The sequence below is a fragment of the Thalassophryne amazonica genome, chromosome 11 (genome assembly GCF_902500255.1).
Source record: "Thalassophryne amazonica chromosome 11, fThaAma1.1, whole genome shotgun sequence".
Taxonomy (NCBI): Eukaryota; Metazoa; Chordata; class Actinopteri; order Batrachoidiformes; family Batrachoididae; genus Thalassophryne; species Thalassophryne amazonica.
In genome coordinates, this window is record NC_047113.1 from 57,147,806 (window position 1) to 57,167,750 (window position 19,945).

The following is a 19,945-nucleotide window of genomic DNA, read 5'->3' on the forward strand; positions in this document are numbered from 1 at the left end:
GCGGATGCTGAGAAACGTCCAGGTTTGATGCACAGTCTGTGAAAGAGGAGGGGGTGAGGTCTCACGCTCGTCAGCACACTTCCTGAGGTACGTTAGATTTTGTGACTAACAGTTATACAGTCAGTAAATGTGGTGTCCCTCACACCTTATTGTATTGAGCTGTTTGTTAGTCATGTATCAGCTTCCACTGCGGTGGAGTTTTGTGAACTGGATGTTCCATGCCTGCAGGTTGGAAGCTGATCAGCAATCAAGCCAGGAAGTGTTTGCTGTTTGTACACCTTTAAGTGTTCTGTGTGTAGAGTGTGGACTCACATAATGGTTCCTTCTTTCACAGACTCGGTTGTTGCGGCCACCTGGGGGGTGTCGGCGGGGTCCTTGGGTCCGAAACAGCTTCTGGCTCCGGACCGTTAGCGCTGCTGGGAGCGCACCACGCCAGACCGCACCTTTCTGTATTATCACTGTTATGTATTAAATTCAGTTAGCCTTTGTACCGTGCTCTGCTTATTTCATACTGGGTCCTTCAAACGCTGGTCGGTTCTCCGAGCTGCGTCCGACACATAACAGTATTCAATTGAATACAGGTTGAAGAGGATTTGCAAATCATTGTATTCTGTTTTGATTTACATTTTACACAACGTCCCAACTTCATTGGAATTGGGGATGTAATACAAAGGTGACTGCTGAAAAATAAATCAATACAAAAAAAAAAAAAATAGTTTGGTAGTTGAATAAGTCCACCAAATCAGTATTGCAAGATCATAAACTGTGAGTGAAACCGTAAGTATATTGTCATTCTTAGGCTTTTAGACCTCATATTGAAAATCTTCTTTTAAACTTAAGTTTTAACAGAAATTATTTTTCTCCTTTAAAGAAATCTGCACCTCCAAACATTTTTATTACATTTGATTTATTATGATGATCTCTTTTATGTGAACACATACATCCACTGCCTAAGTACACTTAACACAATTTATTACTGTAGTTTATGTTTTAGTTCATGTATGAGTACCTCACCTGCTAGGTATTTGAAACAACAAGAAACAGACAATGTTATGAGTAAAACACAAGAGAACAAATTAATTGGCAGGGGAATTACGATACGATGACTATCAGTCCCGGTAATGTAATTAAGGACCAAATGGGTGATTTTCTTCCAGAAAATTGGAAAGATGAGGCAATAGCTGCCAGGCTTCATCAAAGCCACATGGATAAGAGACAAATAATATGTATATGCTTTGTATGAAATGAGAATGGGGATATAAGAGAACAGAGGCAACATTTTTATCTTTGTCAGAATCTCTGGAACACACTCCAGCTTGGTCATTTCCTTTGCTTCTCTACAGATTCATCCTCTTTTAAAAATTCATGAGGGAAAATAGGTACGGTAATTTAATCTTCATTAAACATAGAGGGGGTCTCACTGTCGCTGGCCCAACAAGCTGAATTAACTACTAAGCTTTGGGCGATGAGACAGTTGGGCTGAAAACCCCAAACTCTGACAAGCCTTTTTTCACTGCATCTCTATTTTTTAATAGGAAAAAGATCTTGCTGATCAATGTCAAATAAGTGCTTAAGATATGGGGTATAAGGTATAAAAAGGCAGTGTAACATTTGACAGGCTGACCTGTGAAGGTGAGACAGGAGAGCAGAGAAGATGAGGGAAAGAAGAAGAGCATTGTTTTAGGATTGTAATGACATTGAAAAGGCAGTAAATAAAGAAGATTGGATTGGTTCCCTTTGAAAACTGATTGATGAGTGTTTTGGGATGCCCCCCAGTATGAAAGACCTACTGTGTCTGTGGCTTTCATCCCTGACTGAAAATCAATGAGCCAGGATGTATGAGAGGCTCCTGCTCTCTATCCACCAGAACTCCTGCCAGAAATCCAGGTAGCCATCTCATCAGAAAGGGAATGGGAGACAGACAAATCCTTAGCATATGGTATCTGAATAAAACTTTACTTTCAAGTATAATCCATCTCTGAGAAAATACACACACTCACACACACACAAAATTTATGGGCTGAATGATAAATTTTTAAGCATCGTGATCCTTATGCTTGGCATACACATGCACATTCTTCACACTACAGGATGTGTAATGTCACATTCGGCAAATTCAATCAACCAAGTCACCCTACAACTTATACGTTGCTTGATTTAAAAAGACAAACTTAATTTACTCAAGATTAGGCTAGTATCTTAGAGCGACAAATGCTGACGAACATTATGATTTCTGCATTCGCCAATGTTGTTGGTGAAAATCAAGCCTGTATGTCATGGAGTGGCAAATGCTGATGAAAGTAGAGAATTTCTGCTTCCCTTGAGGAAGGATTGCTTTGTCTGGCTGCTACTGCAGCTATCCTGCTTTAGAAGAGAAAGAAAAAAATGAGGAAGAAAAAGAAGAAAGGAAGAAGAAAAGGTACACTGTTTAGATGAGAGAGTGGTTGTTAACCAAAAATAGCTTTCGTGACATGTGCTACAATCATTTACAAACTCTCACAACTGTTCACCAAAGTTTGCAACTGTTTGCGGAAAAATACATTTTCTAAGACATGTTGAACACGTTCAAAATTTATTTGCAATGAGAAATACTGTTTGGTACCCTAAAAACTGTGCAAACTGTCTGCAACCTTTTCCGAACCCTGACAAACTCAAAATTTGCTATGTTCATCAACATTCACCACTCCATGCTTAAGAGCTTGTGGCTGCACAGACTTTGTTGCTGGTGAGCAACAGGCAGGCTCAGCATGTCAACTCAACTGAAAACTTCTGCTGCTTCTCTGTGCTTGCAAATTCTACGGAAGGAGGTTTTTGAAAATGTGATCTTGTGTGACAACCACCCAGTAAATAACCTCAAAGGTAAAGCTATTTAATCGAGTTGTCTTTGTAAAATGTTGTGAGCTGATGTAAATTCCCTCTGGTCAGCAGAAGTGTATGTTCAGCACTTTTATTGTGAAAGGTCAAAATGGAATAAGAAGAAAGAAACCTTACTATAAAGTCAACCACAACTGTCCTGAAAATGACTGACAAACACCTAACTGAAAAATTGGCATTTTTTGGCTCCAGAAAGGATGGTGTTGACCAAAAACGGTACTTTGTTGACAGTGCCTTGAAGGGTAAAAAGTCACGCTCCTCTGTTTAATAGTATTTTTTACTTCCTACACAGATGCATTTCTTCCCAAAACCTCCTTAATCCATCTGGAAAGAGTCAGTCTTTCCAAATACAGCTATTTGGGTTACCAGGACAAAATTTTCACATCACAATGCACAAAAAAGACATTAGTTTTTCCAATATTGTGCAACTCTAATATCTATGAATTCATATCACACCAGCAACTTTCTACAGCTCATTTATTTTTACAAAACTACAAACCACAACTTGCTGCCCCATTTGTTTTATGACCCAAATAATCAGGCTTTTTTTTTTTAATTGATGCTCTTATTCTTTCTCAAAATTGGCTTTCATTCCACTTAATGCTTGATTTTATTTTATATTATTTACACAGCCTTCCTTTAAGTGAATATGGAAAGAAAGGAAAACTGTGCATATGAAGCTGGGATTCCCACCCACTACACCTGTCCCATACTGCAGGAGTTTGTGTTGGACTGCACCAAAAAAAAAAAATTTAAAGAAGCTCAAGAAGGCTGTCCCTGTACATTTTCTTTTTCTTTTTAATCTTCCAGCAATAATACAGTATCCTGGTCCCACTGATCTCTATCAATCTATCCAGCTTCAGAGCTTTGAATTAGGACTGGCTGGTGTAATTGTACAACCTCAGTACAGCCTCCTGGGTGAGGTTTTCCATTTTACACAAAATGGAGACAAGGAAATAGGAAGTGCTTCTGGAATTGAGTGTAATTGTGACTGGCGGTGTCGCAAATTGTGTTCAGCGTGACAGTGGAATCTGCTGGAGTATAGTTTTGCCTAAAGGACAACAAAGAACAACATGCTGGGTTTAAATAAACTCTTGACGTAAGCAAAGATGTTTTTTATAGCCTGTGAGGTTCTCTCTGGTATGCGCTCCTCGTTTGACTATGACAGGAGGTTAATCAAGCTTTAAAGCATGAGATTACAACAGACATGACAAGCAGGAGTGGATAGATTTGGCACACTGTCTGATAGAACTGCTGAGGGAACATTCCCGAGCAGTAAATGCGACGGCTGAAATGCTGTCAGTTCTGGAGCCCAAACGAAAACAAATATGTACAAAACAAAAGCACATACGCAGTAATGTCACTGTACAGACCAACATTCTTTAAATACTGAATCAAACATTGCTTGCTCCTACAATCTACAAAAATGTAACAACAACCTTGAGACAGCTTTTAGAGATTGAGGCATCTTTTGTCACAAAATCATCTGTCAGAACAGAACTTAATTGTTTCTGTTCACAGAGTGTGCTTAAAAAAAATAATAACTGCATAAATACAATGCCTTAAATTGTGCATAAGAATGTCTCTTTCATGAGATGGAACAAATTCTCCCTGCGCTGTAAAGTAACCAAACTCATTTCCGCATCCTATTTAAGAAGAAAATCCATGGAGCCAGCATGTCAAAAGGATTTTCTCCTCTCATCACCTCAGAGTAAAGATCCATGGAGCTGTTTATCAAACCACAATGCCAGGCTCCACCTCAATAAACAGTGTGTCTTCAATACATTCCGATACCACAATACACAGTGGAAATGCGCTATAGCTGTGCAGCACAAGGGAAAAAAGTTGTGAATGCAGAGGAAAAATCAGAGTGTGATGCAATAACAGTAAAGTTGGCAGTCTCACATGTGTAGGAAACTCATCAGGAACATAAAGCGGCAGGCAGTACATTTTATACCTAGGCATTCAGAGCTATCTCCTCACAATTAATGCAGTTTCACATGATACAGCATCACAAAAAGGCATTGCAGATAGCTCTAATCACTGTCATTACCAAACAACAGCCATATTTACTTATACAACCACCAACCAAGTAAAACGCCATAAACACAAATAACAGAATTCAAAATCAACAAATTCCAGCTAAATTGGTGGACATATACATGCATCTGCCACATGCACACTGACAGTCAGGTCACAAGCGTCATTCAGACCAGCAGCAATAATCTAAATCCAGCAATAATCAATAGCAGGTAAAAATACGTAAAAATCTATTAAACTTACCCATGCTGCTAAGTACTTGAACACAAAGCCCATCTTCCTTTCTTTCTTCATAGTGAGTTCAATAACATGGTCATATAGTACACAAGTGACGAGTAAATTTACAACAAAATCAGTCACCGTAAAAACAGTGCAAAGTAGAAATTTGTCAAAAGACAAAACAAAACAAAACAAAAACACTACATATTTTTTCAATTCAATTTCAATTTATTTTCATTTATATAGCAACAAATCACAACAGAGTTGCCTTAAGGCGTTTCACACAAGTAAGGTCTAACCTTACTAACCGCCAGAGCAACAGTGGTAAGGAAAAACTCCCTCTGAGGAAGAAACCTCAAGCAGACCAGTCTCAAAGGGGTGACCCTCTGCTTGGGCCATGCTACAAACATAAATTACAAAACATATAAAATCTAAACACCAAGGAAAAAAGTTTAAATGACTATTTACTTGAACTTAAAGGGTATGCTATGTGTTAGCCTAGTTTCATTTTGTTAACTAGCTCTCTGATCATCCCACACTGCTGACGTAACTACAAGCTAGTTAACAGGCCACAGCAAACCAACATAGCAAACTTGAAATTTGTTTGGTTAAAAAGTTATGACAATCCACAATATCACCCCCATTTGTTTTACCCAGCAGAGGATTCACTTGGAATTTTGAAAGCCTTGGGGAAGATAAAACAAAAAAATTATAAACAAATAAGTCACTGGTATATTTGTTAAATGCATATAACAATGAGTGAAAATATTAAATAATAAAAACAGTTTCTCGTTCTGGCCATACTGAGGCCACACCCGTCGCTATGGGCGGGCCCTAGGGAGCAGTGCCCGCTCACTGATATGCTTGGGCCCACCCCGGCCCACCCACCCAAGCCAGATGACAGTCACAGATCTCAAATAAATAAATAGATAAATAAAATCCTAATTTCATTTTATTGTACTTGCTTTGGGTTAAAATGGCCAGTGTTGCATAATCACTAAGACATTAAATATATTAAAACCGTGTGAGTTTGTTGGAAAGTTTGTCTACGTATGTAATCATGTCAGTGTTGCCCAGCAACAATCAGTTACCGGGTTTATGGGGGGAAACGAAGTGTGAGTTTTTGCCAGCAGACAGCAGCTAGTTTTTGTGCTTTCCTAAATGTGGATATACGTAACTGGTTTAAAACCCCAACATCGGTAACTTCGGCTAAACCAACACATGATGTCGTTGGCAAAGAAAACCCTGGACCCATTTCTACCTCTGTGGATCCTGCACTGACACAGGGTGGACGAAAGAGAGGACAGCGCTGGCACTCTACTCAAAGTAGGTCCAAATTTTTATTGTGTGTGTGTGTGTCAGAGGCGATTGCTCTAAGACTGCAAGGGAAGCTCAGCTTCTCAAAAAATAAGTGATCAAATATATACTGTTGTGTGTACATGTCACTGAATAAATATGCGCTACAATGCGCTCATCTTTTGTTCAGAATCAGCTTCTTATCACTGGTAACGACGCGGCTTTCCTCTCACTCAAACCCGCAGCTTCACAGTGCTTTAAACAGTGTGGACACTGAGCGTCCACAGAGTTCAATAGCGAAGCAAAGACTGCAGCAAAACGAGACGAGTCATTGGATAAATGCTGGGCTTTGTCCTGCCCATCAGACGCTCAGCGTGTCTGGGGGTCTATGGGGCAGTGGGCTGGCCTCGGCTGGCCCGGACGCTCAGCTTCTGCATGATGATTGGATGATCTGTCTGAGGCTGAATCCCTTTTTGATTGACAGCGAAATGAGCGAATCAGCGATCTTTTGGTGTAAACATCCGTGGGAGCATTTTTTAATTTTCATTCTGTTCTGAGTTGAACCGGAGACTTTCCTAATCCTCTTAGCGGCATTTTCTTTGTTAAAAATGACTAGCGACAAATCAAGCTTCTACTTCTGGTGGGTTTTTTTGTAGCTGCTTGTGTTTGGAGACTGACTTCTATCACTCTTTCTGACTTCTACCGCAGTTTCTGTCCCTACCGAGCAGCGGTTGCTGCTGAGCTCCTCCACCATCACAAAGCACTCACAGACAGACAAACTTCACACTAGCCTTGCGCCAGTCCCAGCTAGCGAGCTAGCTAGATAGCAAGCTGCACATAATGGCTGACAATTTGAATGTTGTGGACCGGATTTTGGCGAACATGGTCGCAGCGAAATCGCGAAATAGCGCCCCCTAGAAATTTTCAAAAACACCTCCACATTGGGGTTTTTTCATCGTAGCCTCACGAAATTCGGTACACATATTTACCATGCCGGGACGCACAAAAAAGTCTCTTACTGTCATGGTGAAATATCGACAGGAAGTCGGCCATTTTGATTTTAAGTTTTGATTTTGAGCTATTTTTTTGCCATTTTTAACCATTTCCACTACTTACATTTGAACGAACTCGTCCTAGGGATTTTATCCGATCGTCTTCAAATTTGGCGGCGTGCCGAATATTGCCCTTTCGCCATGAAATTACGTTCTTCCTTTTGACGGCTTTAATTTAGTCATATCATCATGACAATTGATACACAGGTCAAGCACGACAACCTCTTACAATTCATAGGGGCGCTGCCCATGGGCAGGGAAAAATGCCTCAATAGCGCCCCCTTGAAACTTTCAAAAAACCCTCCCCATAGGGGTTTTTTTGGAGTAGGGAGATGAAAATTGGTACACGTGTGACTTGCATAGACATACAAAAAAGTCTCTTGCACCATGGGTCTACTCCAAACAGGAAGTCTGCCATTTTGAATTTTCTTGTCATTTTGGCGTGATTTCCATATGTTGTATTTGAACGAACTCCTCCTAGGGATTTTGTGCAATGCACTTCAAATTTCTTCCACATCACCCAGAGACGATACTGACCAAAAGTTATCGAAAGCTTTTCTTTATGTCGAAGGGTGTGGCCGCTATGGCACCGCCATTTTGACCCTTCGCCATGGAACATTATACTTAAACAGGTACTGATGTCACATACTTAACACCATCAACTTCCTTCCACTTCTAAAACATGCAGAACAAGTTGGTGAACGTAGGCGATGATCGCCGTGAACTTACGAGTAACGGCTTCTGTGTGGCGGCGTACCGAATATCGCCCATTCGCCATGAAATTACGTTCTTCCTTTTGATGGCTTTAATTTTGTCATATCATCATGAAAATTGATACACAGGTCAAGCATGACAACCTCTTACAATTCATAGGGGCGTCGCCCGTGGGTTGGGGCAAAATGCCTCAATAGCACCCCCTTGAGACTTTCAAAAACCGCTCCCCATAGGGGTATTTTGGTAGTAGGGAGCTGAAAATTGGTACACGTGTGACTTGCATAGACGTACAAAAAAGTCTCTTGCACCATTGGTCTACTCCAAACAGGAAGTCGGCCATTTTGAATTTTCTTGTCATTTTGCCATGATTTCCACACGTTGTATTTCAACGAACTCCTCCCAGGGATTTTATCCAATGTACTTCAAATTTCGTTAACAGCATCCAGAGATGATACTGACCAAAAGTTATCGAAAGCTTTTCTCTATGTTGAAGGGTGTGGCCGCTATGGTGCTGCCATTTTGACCCTTCGCCATGGAACATCAAGTCATGATAACTCCTTCATGCTTTGCCTGACTGACTTGAAACTTCACATGTATGATGACGGCTGGCCCCTCAACACACCTGGCCCCTCTGTTTGTACACTGAGCGCCCCCTAGTGAATGAACCATCAACATGTCATAACTCCTTCATGCATTGTGTGATTTGCTTGAAATTTGAACTGTGTGATGAGTGGTTGCCCCTGTATGCACATGTGTTCACAAGGGCACCCACTGGCCACTGGCCTGGGTAGGCGGTCGCGCGGAACGAGGGCCCGACTGCTTGCAGTCCTAGTTATTATTATTATTATTCTCACTCTTGAAATCGAAATTTCGTCCTGTTCCCGTGCTCAAAAACTCACCAAACTTTCTGAAGTCATCCGGCCGGATCCGAAATTCGATATTTTGGGGGTGTCGCACATGGTCGCAGCGAAATCGCGAAATAGCGCCCCCTAGAAATTTTCAAAAACCCCTCCACATTGGGGTTTTTTTCGTCGTAGCCTCACGAAATTCGGTACACATATTTACCATGCCGAGACGCACAAAAAAGTCTCTTACTGTCATGGTGAAATATCGACAGGAAGTCGGCAATTTTGATTTTAACTTTCGATTTTGAGCAAATTTTTGCTATTTTTTGGTCATTTCCACTACTTACATTTGAACGAACTCGTCCTAGGGATTTCATCCGGTCATCTTCAAATTTTGTCAACAACATCACAACACAATAGTGATCAAAAGTTATCAAAAGATTCTAATTAAGTCAAAAGGCATGGCTGTTAGGGGTCGTAAAACTATGGTGAGCTTTTCGGAGCACACAGTTTCACTTCGAACGACTGTCACGCCCACATATTTCATCATAGATCCTACAAACTTGCTGGACATGATGAGGGCTCTGCCCTGAACGTCTACATATATTAAGTTCCCAACTTCGCGATAGCGCCCCCCGGTGGTGGCGGGAAATGTCCTATTTTTACTTTAAGAGGTCCTGATGTCACATACTTAACCCAATTACACAACTTCATTCCACTTCTAAAACATGCAGAACAAGTTGGTGAATGTAGGCGATAAACACCGTGAAGTTACGAGTAACGGCGTCCGTATGGCGGCGTGCCGAATATTGCCCATTCGCCATGAAATTACGTTCTTCTTTTTGACAGCTTTAATTTTGTCATATCATCATGAAAATTGATACACAGGTCAAGCACGACAACCTCCTACAATTCATAGGGGCGTCGCCCATGGGAGGGGAAAAATGCCTCAATAGCGCCCCCTTGAAACTTTCAAAAAACCCTCCCAATAGGGTTTTTTTTGGAGTAGGGAGATGAAAATTGGTACACGTGTGACTTGCATAGACGTACAAAAAAGTCTCTTGCACCATGGGTCTACTCCAAATAGGAAGTCGGCCATTTTGAATCTTCTTGTCATTTTGGCGTGATTTCCACATGTTGTATTTGAACAAACTCCTCCTAGGGATTTTGTCCAATGCACTTCAAATGTTTTCCAGATCATCCAGAGATGATACTGATCAAAAGTTATCGAAAGCTTTTCTTTATGTCAAACGGTGTGGCCGCTATGGCGCCGCCATTTTGACACTTCGCCTTGGAACATTATACTTAAACACGTACTGATGTCACATAGTTAACCCCATCAACTTCTTTCTACTTCTAAAACATGCAGAACGAGTTGGTGAATGTAGGCGATGATCGCCGTGAAGTTACGAGTAACGGCGTCTGTGTGGCGGCGTACTGAATATCGCCCCTTCGCCATTAAATTACATTCTTACTTTTGACGGCTTTAATTTTGTCATATCATCATGAAAATTGATACACAGGTCAAGCACGACAACCTCTTACAATTCATAGGGTAGTCGCCCATGGGCGGGGCAAAATGCCTCAATAGCGCCCCCTTGAAAATAAAAAAAAAAACCTCCCTATAGGGGTTTTTCTGGATTAGAGAGATGAAAATTGGTACATATGTGTGACTTGCACAGGAGTACAAAAAAGTTTCTTGCACCATGTGTCTACTCCAAACAGGAAGTCGGCCATTTTGATTTTTTTTTTTTTTTTTTTTGGAGTGATTTCCACACGTTGTATTTGAACAAACTCCAGGGATTCTGTACAATGCACTTTCACAGTGTCCACAGATGATACTGATCAAAAGTTATTGAAAGCTTTTCTCCATGTCGAAAGGTGTAGATGCTATGGCGCCACCATTTTGGCCCTTTACCATGGAACATCAACTCATCATAACTCCTTCATGCTTTGCCTGATTGACTTCAAACTTCACATATGTGATGACAGTTGGCCCCTCAACACACCTGCCCCCTCTGTTTGTGCTGTGAACGCCCCCTAGTGGATGAACCATCAACATGTCAAAACTCCATGCATTGTGAGATTTGTTTAAAATTTTAAGTGTGTGATGAGTGGTTGCCCGTGTATGCACATGCCCACATCTGGTCACAAGAGCACCCACTGGCCTGGGTAGGCGGTCGCGCGGAACGAGGGCCTGTATATGACTACTTGCAGTCCTAGTTAACATTGTTTTTAGTCTGTAACAGAAAAAATTGCATCACTTTGCTTGAAATGAAAAAAAAAAATCCTTGAACTATAAACATTTTTTGACCGACTGCCATTTGATACTGAAAAACAAAATTAGATAAAATCAATGAATAATAATAAATTCAAATTGAGCTGAACAGTTACTCAGGAGCACAATATACAGTAGTGTTCAGAATAATAGTAGTGCTATGTGAATAAAAAGATTAATCCAGGTTTTGAGTATATTTCTTATTGTTACATGGGAAACAAGGTACCAGTAGATTCAGTAGATTCTCACAAATCCAACAAGACCAAGCATTCATGATATGCACACTCTTAAGGCTATGAAATTGGGCTATTAGTAAAAAAAGTAGAAAGGGGGGTGTACACAATAATAGTAGCATCTGCTGTTGACGCTACAAACTCAAAGCTATTATGTTCAAACTGCTTTTTTAGCAATCCTGTAAATCACTAAACTAGTATTTAGCTGTATAACCACAGTTTTTCATGATTTCTTCACATCTGCGAGGCATTAATTTTGTTGGTTTGGAACCAAGATTTTGCTTGTTTACTAGTGTGCTTGGGGTCATTGTCTTGTTGAAACATCCATTTCAAGGGCATGTCCTCTTCAGCATAAAGCAACATGACCTCTTCAAGTATTCTGACATATCCAAACTGATCCATTTTAACTGGTATACGATATATAGGCCCAAACACCATAGTAGGAGAAACATGCCCATATCATGATGCTTGCACCACCATGCTTCACTGTCTTCACTGTGAACTGTGGCTTGAATTCAGAGTTTGGGGGTCGTATCACAAACTGTCTGCGGCCCTTGGACCCAAAAAGAACAATTTTACTCTCATCAGTCCACAAAATATTCCTCAGTTTCTCTTTAGGCCAGTTGATGTGTTCTTTGGCAAATTGTAACCTCTTCTGCACATGTCTTTTATTTAACAGAGGGACTTTGCGGGGGATTCTTGCAAATAAATTAGCTTCACACAGGCGTCTTCTAACTGTCACAGCACTTACAGGTAACTCCAGACTGTCTTTGATCATCCTGGAGCTGATCAATGAGTGAGCCTTTGCCATTCTGGTTATTCTTCTATCCATTTTGATGGTTGTTTTCCATTTTCTTCCATGCGTCTCTGGTTTTTTGTCCATTTTAAAGCATTGGAGATCATTGTAGATGAACAACCTATAATTTTTTGCACCTGCGCATAGGTTTTCCCCTCTCCAATCAACTTTTTAATCAAACTACGCTGTTCTTCTGAACAATGTCTTGAACGTCCCATTTTCCTCAGGCTTTCAAAGACAAAAGCATGTTCAACAGGTGCTGGCTTCATCCTTAAATAATGGACACCTGATTCACACCTGTTTGTTCCACAAAATTGACAAACTCACTGACTGAATGCCACACTACTATTATTGTGAACACCCCCTTTTCTACTTTTTTTAACTAATAGCCCAATTTCATAGCCTTAAAAGTGTGCATATCATGAATGCTTGGTCTTGTTGGATTTGTGAGAATCTACTGAATCTACTGGTACCTTGTTTCCCATGTAACAATAAGAAATATACTCAAAACCTGGATTAATCTTTTTAGTCACATAGCACTACTATTATTCTGAACACTACTGTATAAAACACTTTAACAAATAAAACAAAAATGAATAAAACAATTTATGCACCTTTTTTTGATTATTTTTGTGATTATTATTATTTTTGTTTTTTATTTTTGCAGCACTTGCATCATCCAGCATGACAGAGACCATGTCTACTGTTGCTCAGCTCCTCTGCTATGGTACTAAGCGGCTTATCGCTGTAATTGGGGTGTAATATCTTTAAGTGATACTTTAATTTATTTAGCTTCATGCTGTCCGCTGCCAACATTTTAAGACGCAGTGGTCTTTCCTCGTCTCCCACTGTAGTGCAAAAAAAAAAAAAAACCCTACATAGAGCTGCGTTCCATTAAGGGGCTTTCACAGTGGCGTATTCGTAGAGCTGCTCATTACAGCGTATCATCTACACTGTAATGAGCAGCTCTCCGCCCACTTCACGAGGAGTTTTTTCTCAGTACGTAGCAGTATGTTGAGAGCTACGCGCGTAGGACGGAAGAAATTAAACCTGTTTAATTTTCTTCGGTGTACAGCACAGCATGGAGCCTTCACGCGAGTCCACGCAGCGCCGTGCTACTGTCCACTATTGTGAGCCCGTCCTTCAACACGGTACTGTACGCCGCTTCACATCTCCCTGTTGTTCTTCTGGAGCTATAAATACTGCAAGATCATTGCTTCACTTTATCATACTGGACTAATTATATATGAGGACTGTTTCACTGTGTCGCATCGTTTCATAAAAGCGCTCACTCGCGTGCTCTCTCTCTCTCTCTCTCTCTCTATCTCTCTGTCAGAGAGAGAGAGCGGTTTTATTTTGAGGAGTCTGAGTCTCCTTAAAATAAACCCGCTCTCTCTCCTCTATCAGACTCCTTAAAATAAAATAAAATAAACCCGCTCTCTCTCCTCTATCAGACTCTTTAAAATAAAATAAAATAAAACCGCTCTCATACGCGCGCGCTCTCCCTCTCTCTCTCTCTCTGCGTGTGTCTAATCGGAGCTGCAACTCTTTAAAATAAACGCGCACACGCTACATGTCGGTGCGCTCATCAAACGCCCTGATCGATCAGTCTGATCAAAGCTGAAAAGAGCTGTGACTCTAAAATAAACTCGCTGCATTAAAAAAATAAAAGAAAATAATAATAATGTTAAATGACTCTGTTTTTGAGCCGCACCACACCATGCAGTAGAGAACAGAGCGCATTTCCACAGAGGCAAAAAATAGCACTGAAACTGGTGCGGCATGGCACATGCGACTGTGTGCACATATTAAAACGCGAACACACGCAGTTGCAAGTATGAACGAACACTGTTAAAGGCTGAGTATGCGCGTATTTCGGCCGTATTTAAATGAAACACAATGCTGCAATGAGCAGCTCTACGAATACGCCACTGTGAAAGCCCCATTATGCTAAAGTCCTCAATACTCCCTGTGCACACTCTGACAATAAGAGTGCCACTGCCACCTACTGTAGTGGATGTGCAATTACACTTTTTTCTAGTATGCGAAAAAAAGCATGTTCAAATAGTAGGGGCCACATGTGCCCCCTACTATTTGAGAAGGACTGGACTAATGGAAAAGTGATATACTAGTTCATATTGTGTATCATAGTAACTATATGTGCATAACCCAGTGGTTCCCAACTTATCCCCAGTACTTGTACCTAAGAAAGTACGACACCCCCACCACCACCACACCAAAAAGAAAAAAGAATATCGTGATTCCTTCCTTTTTTGTGATGGTTTTTGAAAAAAAACTGATATGAAAGGTTTCAATTCCCATTTCTCTGTAGTTCCTTCAAAGAAAACTATCTTTTTAATAATTAGTTTTGATTGTCAAGTTAGTATGTTATGATTTTATTTAATAGGTTAAAGTTGAAACTACAGAGCAGATAAACTCTCTGGCAAGGAGTGATCTTTGGAGGCTTGCGCCAGTTTTGTCAGCCACATTTCAAGGTCATATGATGAATAGTAATGAGATATAACTTTACATTACTATTAATTCAATGTGTATATATTCACCTGGACAGCCAGGACCAAAATCAATTCCCCCACATCTGCTACTACCCACAGGTGTAAAAGTGAAAATTGAAGTGGTTGTGGTGTTTGTTTCTTTCCAAACATATTTTATTTTTAATTTGTTAGCTTAAAAATATGAAAATCTACTCTGTCTTCTGGACAAACAATGGGCTGCATCTATATATGTACAATCGAGCTGTTGAACAAAGAATGAGCTCTAACTGCCATCAGTCAGCATCAGTCGGTGATAATGGCAGTGTTCCACTGTTGGAGGAGGTATGTACTCTGTGAGTGTCAAAATAACTTTTAAAAATGGAAAGTGACACACAAAATTATGATGACAACAGTGGTTCCATTCGTGCATCAATTTACTACTAAATTCAATGTGTCTACATTAAAATCTGTAATATTTAAGTTATAATGAAGGTTATTTTGTTGTATCTTTTTTAAATTATCAAAATCTTTACAAACATAAAGCCAGCATTAAAAGCCACACGTTTAATGCCTTTATCTACAGTTTGATGGTGCTCTGTATTCACGTATTTGTCACTCGCCACATTTGGTGAAATCAAGTCATCATCAAGTAACGTGACCAGCTGACAGGATAATGATTAACCACAACACCGGCTAGTTTATAATCCATCTGAACCAGTTCTTAGACCGGTGTGGTATCACAGTTTATATGACCAAAAACACCTGGTTACACCTGGAAACATCAAGTACACAAGACAAGGTGATTTACTTTGATTGGCGCACTTTCACCATTCAAACGGACTCATGCAAACAAATATAAAAGCAGCATTATGGGTAAAGTAATTACACAAGCAATACACAAATCAAAATGCAAAACTGGCAAAAACAAAAAAAGAAAGCACAGTCAGAGAGTGTTGCAACACAATCAATGAGATGGTTAAGGGTGCAAAATAAAAGATTATCAGTGAATGTCACCGCATACGCTGGAAGACATCATACAAAACAAGAATCAGACAGGAACTGGAGTGTGTGTGTGTGTGTCACTGTAATACATCAGTTTGACATTTAGAACACTGAGGCAAATGAAACAGTACACAGAAACACTGTGAGTGCCTGAGGCGTGAATGCTGACAGGAGATCTCGGACACTCACTACACAAGGCTACAAGACAGGAAGTGACATCATGCTGTAACAGCTCAGACCTACACACTGCAAAAACACAAAATCTTACCAAGTATCTCTGTCTAATTTCTAGTCAAAATATCAAATCTACACTTAATGCAAGACAAAGCCACTTAAGTAAAATTTTGATAAGATACAAGGAAGTGTTTTCCAGCTCTTGTGAGGTGAAAGAGTGTCCAAAAAAGCATTTTTTCAGCCATATGTGAAACAAAAGAAGCTTTTTTGGCTCACACTATGAAATTTCTTTAAGCTCATGTTATTTGTAAATGATGTAACACTAAAAATAAAGTTCACAATGAACTTTATCACCTAATTTCAAGACCTTATTTTTTGAGGAAAAAAGAATGTAAAGTTAATTTTCATTTGTTCCACTGGCAGATTTCTCCCCAATTTGTTAAAAGTTAAGAACACCTTGTTTTCATGAAAAAAAAAAAAAATGCCAATGGCAGAATTAAAAGTTCACTTGTTAAGATTTCTTAAAACAATCTTGAAGTGGGTGAGAAAACTCATTCTGAGTTATATTTTAGTCATATTAGGAAGTTTTTTGTCTTTTACAAATAAAATATCGGCACAGTTATGGTGAAAAAGTTATGGTGACCCAAAAAGGCACATTTCCAAGACTCTTTCACTTTAAGTAATATTATCTAAAAACAAGTCCTTATTTCCTATTGAAATCTTACTTTACTTCATATCAAGTGTAGATTACATATTTTTACGAGAAATCAGACAAACATACTTGGTAATATTTTGTGTTTTTAAAGTGTAAGAAGGCAGAACGACTGCATCAATACTGAAGCTGCTCTACATCAGAGAAATGATGCTGAGTTGAGGTAAAGCCTTTTCCTTCAAGCAGTGTGACTGCTGTGAGCTGTATTAGTGTAACTACATTAAACATTTAAGATCAGATGTCAACATACAGTAAATAGTCCCAGCACTGTTTTTGTGTTCTGTGCTGCACTAAAATTTAAAGGTATGGGGTGTAAAACTGATAACATTGGTCAGCAGCACAGACACTGACTGAAGTTCTACACAATTTTTGTAACAACTTTGAAGAGTTGTTCTCTCTATTAGTGCAAATCTTTACATGATCCTGCACCTAAACCCATGCAATACAAAAAAGAGAAAATAATTTATCTTTTGCAATGTATTCTGTTTTCCATCTATAAACTAAACATTTGTTAAACTGACACGGAGATGTGGAGACAGGTTTTGTGTTTGCTTTGATTTACATTCCTCATCCATCCAGTAGATGTGTGGTTGCTATTTTCCAGACAGTAAATCTTACACTTTATCCTTTGCTAAGGTGAAAAGCAATAACTCAGCACAGGACTCTGCATGTGGTAGACCAGCTCAGCTTGAGCGTTGAGAGTGGAAGGATGTGTGAGTTATGCGTTCAGGGAAGGGTCAAGATGAAGCGGGGAGGTGCTTAGTCTGGGTTAAGAAGGTAGTTAAATGCACACACCTAGGGTTCTGTTACCATAGTTAACACCCGGCCATCGAGAGGCTGGACTGGAGGGACTTTGATCACCTGTGGTATTGACGGCAATACAAAAAGAGAAGAAGAAGAAGAAAAAGAACAAAGGAAGGGCATAGAAAAAGAAGAGAGAAAGAAAAGCATCACAGATGAGACAATTCAAGTAATGGGGGTAAAAAAAAACCCTGCCAGAGCGCTGGCTTGTTTAAACACCTGCAAAGGGCACACACATTCTCACATGTACACAGGCGAAAATGAAAAGCCAGTGTAATGGAACAGAGAGTGGAGGAAAGGTGACGCAATGAGCTGATCAGACTGATGAGCAACAGCCTGGTCTGTCTGCATGTGTTTGTGATAGTACATTTTATAAAATGATAAATAAATTGCATTTATAGTTTAGAAACCCTGATTAATAATTGTCTATAATATCTGAAATTATATTTCAAATAATAACAGCAGTGGGTGATTTTTTTTTTATCTTGATTGATTTTATTTTGGGTTAGGGTCCACCAATTTAAATCACTGTGTGCAGGATTGAAAAGTAACTACTGAGATGGAACAGATTTTTTTTTTCCAGGTAGATGACAGGAACAACAGATATTACCTTGCACCATGATCATCAGCAGAATCCTGTCATTAACTTGACCTGATTTTACTGAACTGGATTTGGGAGCGCCTGTGGCTCCTCTTCAGAATTCTAAAGCGAATGGAACTTGACCCTAACAATCCCATTAGGCTGTGCTCGCCTGGCCATCGCCTATTCATCTTTGCAGAAGAGAACATGTTAAACCCATGATTAGACTAAATCACCCTCTGTCCATGCACAGCCAGCCTGGCTGCCTATAATACATGCTTTATGACTGAAAAAAATAATAATTCAGAACAAGATGGTGTGTGCACCTGATTTCAAATGACCTGCATGCTGTATCTGCATGTTTATGTTGTACACAAATAACAATTCAACAAATTCAAAAAGGATTCGATTAACTACAATATTTTACATACGATGCATAAGTAAAACAGTAGGCAGGGGATTTGATTTTCAGCAGATGTGTGAAAACAGAGGTGTAATAGACGATATTTGTATGGTCTTACCGTTGCGCGGAGTCCGTTTTCGGCGATCACGAAAGGCTGCTCCTGATTGTAGGGCTTCCATAAGGCTGTCCATCACGCCTGTTTCATCTCCCTCTGTAAGACGACAGTAGAACAAGAGTGAACAACATTCACATAAATGCACAGTGCAAAAACACCTTTAAACAACTGTTTGAACGCCTAACAGCACACTCTGCTACAGATGGGAGCTTTGTATCTTCAGGTACACAAAAAGTCACCTTACGCCACAACAACAGAAAACCAAGATTCTGACTCAGATGTTCACCATAAACAAGCTTTTTATAAAATACGGGGGGTATTGCGATGGAGATCTGTCAGTCAAGTGTGTCTTTGTAAGTAAACTGCTGGTCAGGAGGAAAAATACACTTGGAGCTGAGCGACTAATACAGGCAGAGGAGCCTCAGATGAAAGCATTCACTGATGGTCATTGACAGATATTCTTTCTGTGGCTAACGCAGGGGAGCTAAGTGCGCTTTACAAAGATTTAGAGTGGAGCCGCTCAATACCCGGGCACTCTATCATTGTTCAGTCAATGACATTGGGAATGGCCTGCGAAAAAACATTCTCCTTGCCTGCCATGCCAGTTGTAATGTAGATCCAGAAACCTGGAGGCGGTCTGCTGAAGAGACGGGTAGGAGACATTTGAAGTGCTACGAGGCCAACAGCATGACAGCTTGTGCCCACACTGTGCACATGCAGCGTATGGCTCAGTGGAAAAATAAGCTGAGGTTCTACATCTGGGTCATTTACAGTGCATCCAGAAAGTATTCACAGCACTTCACATTTTCCATATTTTGTTATATTAGTCTTATTCCAAAATGGAGTAAACTCATTTTTCTCCCTCAAAATTCTACTCATAACACCCCATAATAACAACATGAAAATGGTTTTTTTTTTTTTTTTGGAAATTTATTAAAAATTTAAAAAATTAAGAAATCACATGTACATAAGGATTTACGCCCTTTGCTCAATACTTTGTTGATGCACATTTGCCAGCAATTACAGCCTCAAGTCTGCCACAAGCTTGGCGCACCTATATTTGGGCACTTTTGCCCATTCCTCTTTGCATCACCTCTAAAGCTCCATTAGTTTGGAGGGGGAGCACAGCCATTTTGACTCCTTTGATATCTTGGCTTTGTGATTAGGGTCATTGTCCTCCTAAAAGATCAAACGTCGCTCCAGTGTGAGGTCAAGAGTGCTCTGGCGCAGGTTTTCATCCAGGATGTCTCTGTACACTGCTGCATTCATCTTTCCCTCAATCCGAACTAGTCTCCCAGTTCCTGCTGCTGAAAAACATC

The 19,945-nt window shown here is 40.0% G+C and overlaps 1 protein-coding gene across 2 annotated transcripts in view; it reads right to left on the reverse strand.

Moving 5' to 3' along the window:
* diaph2 (diaphanous-related formin 2) overlaps positions 1 to 19,945 on the reverse strand; it is a 1,163,737-nt gene that overhangs the window by 99,185 nt on the left and 1,044,607 nt on the right. For both annotated transcript variants that reach the window (XM_034181862.1, XM_034181863.1), the window contains 2 exons: positions 18,630 to 18,722; positions 17,523 to 17,588 (listed from right to left, as the gene is read on the reverse strand). In XM_034181862.1, coding sequence (XP_034037753.1) covers positions 17,523 to 17,588; positions 18,630 to 18,722 — 159 coding nt within the window. The remainder of the gene's footprint in view (positions 1 to 17,522; positions 17,589 to 18,629; positions 18,723 to 19,945) is intronic.